The sequence below is a fragment of the Mitosporidium daphniae genome (assembly GCF_000760515.2).
Source record: "Mitosporidium daphniae strain UGP3 chromosome Unknown contig-192, whole genome shotgun sequence".
NCBI lineage: Eukaryota > Fungi > Microsporidia > Mitosporidium > Mitosporidium daphniae.
The window spans coordinates 1-6,271 of record NW_013546631.1 but is presented as its reverse complement, the minus strand read 5'-3'; the positions used below and the strand labels follow the sequence as shown (position 1 = coordinate 6,271).

General features: G+C 46.5%; 6 protein-coding genes across 6 annotated transcripts; 2 read left to right on the top strand and 4 right to left on the bottom strand.

Moving 5' to 3' along the window:
• Window positions 1-505: 505 nt before the first annotated feature.
• DI09_192p60 (uncharacterized protein) lies at window positions 506-1,639 on the bottom strand (the record flags this gene model as incomplete). Its single annotated transcript, XM_013383269.1, has 2 exons — window positions 506-733; window positions 875-1,639. The coding sequence occupies 2 exons, from the start codon at window positions 1,637-1,639 to the stop codon at window positions 506-508; spliced, it is 993 nt and encodes a 330-aa protein (XP_013238723.1).
• Window positions 1,640-1,696: 57 nt separating this feature from the next.
• On the top strand, window positions 1,697-2,054 carry DI09_192p50 (subunit TIM14 of mitochondrial import inner membrane translocase; the record flags this gene model as incomplete). Its single annotated transcript, XM_013383268.1, has 2 exons — window positions 1,697-1,911; window positions 1,955-2,054. 2 exons carry the CDS (start codon window positions 1,697-1,699, stop codon window positions 2,052-2,054), a joined length of 315 nt encoding a protein of 104 aa, XP_013238722.1.
• A 158-nt stretch (window positions 2,055-2,212) lies between these two features.
• Window positions 2,213-2,923, bottom strand: DI09_192p40 (uncharacterized protein; the record flags this gene model as incomplete). The annotated part of the gene is made up of 1 exon (XM_013383267.1): window positions 2,213-2,923. One exon carries the CDS (start codon window positions 2,921-2,923, stop codon window positions 2,213-2,215), a length of 711 nt encoding a protein of 236 aa, XP_013238721.1.
• A 50-nt stretch (window positions 2,924-2,973) lies between these two features.
• On the top strand, window positions 2,974-3,569 carry DI09_192p30 (uncharacterized protein; the record flags this gene model as incomplete). The annotated part of the gene is made up of 2 exons (XM_013383266.1): window positions 2,974-2,989; window positions 3,202-3,569. The coding sequence occupies 2 exons, from the start codon at window positions 2,974-2,976 to the stop codon at window positions 3,567-3,569; spliced, it is 384 nt and encodes a 127-aa protein (XP_013238720.1).
• A 65-nt stretch (window positions 3,570-3,634) lies between these two features.
• Window positions 3,635-4,528, bottom strand: DI09_192p20 (regulatory protein suaprga1; the record flags this gene model as incomplete). Its single annotated transcript, XM_013383265.1, has 1 exon — window positions 3,635-4,528. The coding sequence occupies one exon, from the start codon at window positions 4,526-4,528 to the stop codon at window positions 3,635-3,637; it is 894 nt and encodes a 297-aa protein (XP_013238719.1).
• A 622-nt stretch (window positions 4,529-5,150) lies between these two features.
• DI09_192p10 (uncharacterized protein) lies at window positions 5,151-6,269 on the bottom strand (the record flags this gene model as incomplete). The annotated part of the gene is made up of 1 exon (XM_013383264.1): window positions 5,151-6,269. One exon carries the CDS (start codon window positions 6,267-6,269, stop codon window positions 5,151-5,153), a length of 1,119 nt encoding a protein of 372 aa, XP_013238718.1.
• Between the last annotated feature and the right edge of the window lie 2 nt (window positions 6,270-6,271).

Below are 6,271 nucleotides of genomic sequence, written 5' to 3'. Positions count from 1 at the left end.
AAAAACATCAACAGAAGGCACCCTCGCTCGGAGAATTCTGGCTGCAACGACGTAAGCTTGCTCATTTGCGCAGATACCTTGTCCCGCATTTTGAACTTTTCGCGGGTCTTGGTGTCGAGCGTAGTGACGCCTGCCTTCCCGACGCTTTAGAGCAGCTTGCTGCTATTGAGATGAACTTGAACTGCGCTCTTGAAGAGCATTGCCAGGTTGCAGAACTAGCGTTGATTGCATCGTGCTCCTACAGAGACGCCTTGCTTAAAAAATTGACAGTTATCACTTTTATCTCGATGCCGATATCCATCATTAGCGCTCTTTTTAGCATGAACATTCCTCTGCCGTGGGTTTATGCAGATCCTGTGGCGTTGCCGCCGCTTTCGTTTCTTTACCACTACAACTACTCGGCAACACCTTTCTACTGCACATTGGTGATCATGCTGATCCTTTCGCTACTGAGTATGTTGCTGCTGCGCAACCGCGGATTACTTGACAATTGGAATATCCTCTTCTAGTGGTTTATGGATCTATTTTCTCTCCCACAAGAAAGGACATCACTGAAACTCAAGGTATTGATATCAACCCTTCTCCCGAGGACACCTACCCCACTTGAACTAGCTGCCTTTCCATTTGAACTAGCTGCCTCTCCACTTGAACTAGCTGCCTCTCCACTTGAACTAGCTGCCTCTCCACTTGAACTAGCTGCCTTTCCACTTGAACTAGCTGCCTCTCCACTATGCTTGGATTTTTCAATTTTTTATTGAGCAGAGGGGCGGAAAACACGGAGTTCGCTCATCTTCTGCTTCTGTGTGCCTGTAAATGTGCTGATGTCACAGAGCCTTTCAAAAACATCCGGCTAGGGTCAAAAAATATATCTTACCATTTTTTCGGTGTTAGGCTGCGAGCGTAAGGAGTATCTCGGCGAACGGTTCACCTCAGCCCTTTGATGTTTATATGGGGACCCAATCGAGTGTCGAGCCGTGGGAATCGTCGATCTTTCAATGGCCAGCATGGACCTTTCGGTCGCTAGTTGCGATCGTTCTGCAAGGGAAAGTCTCTGTCCAGTAGCTAATGCTGGTGCATGGGGTGTCGTTGTACCCATCAGAGTTGGGCCTGTGGAGGCTGCCACCAGTTGTAGCAACGGTGCGACTTCAGTGCCGATACGCGCTGCCAAAGCATCAATGCTTGCCACGAACTGGTCAAAGTTGATTTTGCGCTCATTGATGCGCCTGATCGAGTTGAAAACAATGTCACAATCTGTAGACGTTGCCCGTCGTCCGGAAAGCCCATGATTACCCCCGAGGATGCCCGCATCACGGAAAATTTTTACGTATCGTGACCCATCCATCAAAGGCACACCTGCAGCAGACAATTGGCCAGATGGTACTCCGAAACGGCAAAACCGTTCAAAAACTGTGAACAGACGCTCAAATAAATCGGTTTCTTCCCTGCAAGTATCAAAGCCTCCATCTGTGGATTGCCGATCGGTATCCATCGAAAATGCAGAGTGCTGATTAACGTCAATTTGGGGCAGGTCCTCTTTTTGTGGGGCGGCTTCCATTGTGAAGCCAATCTGTGGCGTTTTGTGTGCAGAAATAGCGCCATCGAGCGCCATTTCATCCTCAATGACCGGATTGGATTGCATAAATTGCTGTTTGATTAAATTGGGCTCAAATTTAGCAAAATTAAATTTTAATTCTTAATGACGTCGCTGCTGCTCATTAGCGGCGTAGCGCTAGTCGGGGGCTCGCTGGCTGCACGGGGGCTGCTGCGCGCCTGGCGCAACATGAATAAAATTTCACAGCTGACAGGAACATCCCCGTTCATCCACTACCATCAAGGCGGATTCGCTCCCGTCATGACGCGAAGGGAGGCCTCGCTCATCCTTGGCGTTCGGTACCACTATGCCCTTACCACGTAGGGAGTATGATTCCCACGAGCGGATAAAAGACGCATATAGGCGCGTATTAATGGCAAATCATCCGGACCGCGGAGGCTCTCCCTATGTTGCTTCAAAGATCAACGAGGCTCGAGTGCTTCTCGAAGGCAAAAACAAATAAATTAAATTTATTCAAAAGACTTTCTACCAAACGGGGATGCATCTCTCAAATGTTCCATTGCAGAAGGCGTTGTAAGCAAACGGCTTGAAAATGCCTCTTTGTTGATGTGTCGAAATCGGTTCAAAAGCAGAACTTTTTACTATGGACGCGCCGAAAAGCTACTTTCGAGTTCGCTTTGAAACTGGCTGTAAGGTAGCCATCCGCTCTCGCGGATCGATTACAAGCAGGTTCTCTGCGTCTGTCTTTAACTGGCGCTCACCGGCTTCTTTTTCGAAAAAGAGAAGATGCGATTGCCAACCATGTTCGGCCTCTGCCTGTGTAACGTTCTCTGTAGTTGGCGATGCAGCGGCGCAAGATTTGCATCCAGAAACAAAATGCAGAGCGCATGGAGCCCGAGATTCATCCAGAATGCCATCACTGGCTGCCGTTTTTTCAATAAAATTTCTGGCGCCATTGGTATCTTCGGAAATTTCCACCGGGGCTGTTGTCTTTTTGAGAGAGGAGCGAAACCGATCGAGGAGTACCTGCGTTTTTGTGTTAATGCTATCCGAGGCCGATCTGCAGGCTCCAACACTGATCCCCGATCTCCTTTTGGAAATCTCGTCGATTTGTGCCATTCTCCAAGCAGGCATTGTTTTCCGGCCACTCGAATGCATTGCAGACTTCGAAAAAGACGAATCTTGCTGAGCAGGTAGTTCCGATGCGGACTGCTCTTCTATATGCAAAGTAGGAAGAAATGAGCTTCCCGGTTTTTCAGGAGTTTCTTCTGAAAGTTGTAATTGATTGGCGCGCTGTTGGGCAATCTGTTGTTTAAGGCGAGCCTTCGCCTGAGCGATGCGCTCCCTGACTTGGTCAGTAGGAACTGACATTTGTAAAATTTAAATTTCATAAATTCGAAATTTAATTTACATACGCTAATATGAAGCTGAATCCAGGTTAGTTTGCCGTCCTTGTATTTCATCTGTCCTTCAGGGGGGTGATATTTGTTCTCTGTATCATGGGTTAGCCTTGATATGTTTGACATATGTTCTCCCGATGGGTTTCCCTACACTTTCCCTTGATTTTCCCCAATTCTTTGATATTGATCGGCCTATATTTTAGTTCTATTTTTCGGATCCCCTTTTTTCTTTCTTAATCTTACAAATAGAGGTGACTTCATCGCGCAGAAAGTGCCGTAAGGCCCACTTCACTGCTCCCTCTCATCTACGCCAAAAGCTGATGAGCTCTGCTCTCTCCAAGGAGCTGCGCCAGAAGTATCTGGTTAGATCCATGCCCATCAGGAAAGACGATGAAGTGCTCATTGCGAGCGGAAAATTCAAGGGCAGAGAGGGCAAAATCACAGCCGTCTATCGCAAAAAGTTTGTCGTCAACATTGAGCGTATCTCTCGCGAAAAGGTTCAAGGCGCCACAGTCCCAATCGGCATCCACCCATCGAATCTTGTTATCACCAAGCTTCACCTTGACAAGGACCGCTTGGCAAAGCTCGCCTCCAAGGCCAAGCCAAAAGCTAATTAAATCTTAACATCCCCAAAGTGTTCGTCAAGTGCATTTATTTGTTTTCAATTAATTTAGTGGGTGATCTACTTGAAAAAGTCACGGACCGTGGAGAGCCACGCGACATATTCCTTGCGTTCTTTGACATCCATGTACGATCTGAGCACATCCGCAAGCTCTCCTGTGATGCCAAACGTCTCCAAATAGCCGCTAACGGCTTCTTGCAGGTCTGTGGAAAGGTCTACATAGTTGGGGCCTGTGAATACATCGGATGTATAGAGCTCTGCATTCAATGGCAGAGCGCCGGTATGCATGGAGTGAACTTCGACACCTTCTGAAGAGAGACTGATTTCAAAGGAGAGCGATGAATTGCCCCTAGTAAGAACAAGCTTGGCTGCAACGGGCTCTAAACCCTCGTCCATCATGTCTGCATCCTCATCTGCCTCTATTTCGTCGCCTTCTTGGTCATCTTCTTGCTCTTCTTCGTTACTTTCCTCGTTATCCATTGTCTCTTGATCGTCGTCATCCCCAAGCTCGTTGAGATAAACTTGGCGCACATCAAAGGCCAGGGAAAGCTTTGTTCCATTTTTCTCACCAGAGAGAACCACCAATGCATCACCGGTATTGTCTTTCGAGATGGTCAAACCGTGAGCTTTGAAATGTTCTATAACCTCGGAAGGTACCTCAATGGGGTCCGTTTCAGTCATTTCCTTCTCGTACTTTAACTCAGACTCAATAGCGGCTTTGAGGGCCTTTTCTGGAGTGTTTTTCATTGCACCAGCTGCACGAGAAGCTGAAGAACCGCCAGATGTGGTCATGCCGCTGGCAAATCTCCTTTGGACAGATATTTGAGAAGAAGATGGATTGGCAAATGCAATAGAAATGGCACCAGCACCAGATGTCTGGCTAACTGTCATGCCCAGGGTGAATCTGCGAGCGAGCATGCTCATGGAAAGTGATCTTTTGGCCGTACTTGACATGAAGGAAGTAAATGAAAACTTTCAACACATGCGCGACACTGACCACTATGCGATTTGCAATTCAAGCAAATTGAATTTATAAAATCCAAGCATTGTTTTATTTTGTAAATTTTCAAAATATCACCATTCAAGACCGTAAAACGGATGCAATGGTTTTAGGGTTAGGTTGCTCTTAATGCTTGACACAATGTGAATAGACTGAAATCCCTCAAGTTTATTGTGTTAAAATATTAAATCCGCTCCAAGCGCCTTTCCCTGCCACACAGGAAAAGTCTCAGAATCAACCGTTTTCATGACACACCAGCAGCAAGCCACATTAGCGCCATTTTGGATGTGCAGATTTCCAAATAACCCTAACAATGGGTGCAATTTGCGCCGATTTTAATTTTCTACACGATTTGTAATTACAAGTTGTAGGTTTTTAAAAGGCTCAACCGCAAAACGGTAGTTCTGTGCAACTTGAATGGAAGTTTTACCCTTTTCAAAGTTTTAAAGTAATGGTGTGCCGTGGGTTTCACCACTTGAGCGGCAAAATGACACGTCTCCAGTGTTGAATTAACCACATAATGCAATAGCTCGGCGATTGCGAGATTTGTAAACAGATGCTAAGGAGTTTTATTTATCAGCAATTGGAACACTGGACGACTTCGTATTTTGAAAGAAGCTGATTATTCCAATGCAACTTGCCTTGCACAAGATTCTCAATTAGATCTGGAAGATCATTAATAAAAACGCGGATTTGAGTGGTCGAGTCTCTCTCCCGAACAGTAACCGTTGCAGGGATATTTTCCTGAACCTCCGTAACAGTCTGATGATCAATGGTAACTGCAAACGGCGTTCCCAACTCGTCAGCACGGGCATATTTCTTTCCAACGGTAGCAGAGGAGCAATCAGCTTGCGTGGCAATACCCTTCGATTTCAAAAGAAGAGCAATATTGGAGACCAAATCCTCGAAAGACTTTTGAGAAAGCAATGGAGCAATGAGGACCTTTGTTGGCGCAACAAGCGGGGCAAGAGAAAGAACTGATCGCTGTTCATCTTGAGCCCTAACCCAGTAGCAATGTTCCAACAACGCATAGATTATCCTGCCAATTCCAAAGGACGGCTCGATGACAGCTGGCGTGTATTCTCGAACATGTGTCGTGGTCAGCTCCTTTCGAAGACCCAGCATTTGAGAAGGAACCTCAACAAAATCTGATGGACAAGAGGCGGACGAGCGTTCAGAATTCCATCCTGCAAGGGGAACCGCCACCTTATTGCGATCTAGAGACTCTTGCAAAATTTTCTCCATTAATACGGGATCCTCTTGTGCGAGCGCGATAGCATCGCAAATGAGCTTGGCATCTTTTTTAAATGTAATTCCAATTGCCTTTCGATCCAACTCCGCAACTACACGTAGCTCGGTAACGGGAGTAGAAAGACGCTCTCTTACGACAAGTTTCTCCTTTGTCTTGAGAGAATGAACGGTAAGATCGAACGCAGCGCGATCAGCACATCCGACACATTCGATCCAGCCATACGAAGTAAGCAGCTCAGCATCCCAGCAGTCAGATGCATAATGGGCCATTTCGTTGGACTGGTGCTGACGGAATCTGATGATGTCGGGGTGAAGTCCGATTTTCAGAAGAAACAAATAAATTCGCACAAGAAAGTATCCGAGCGTCGAATTATCAATAATCCCCTTTTCAATTGCATGATCCACGCGTGTCATGCAGACCTTCTCAGATCCGGAAGACTGCATTT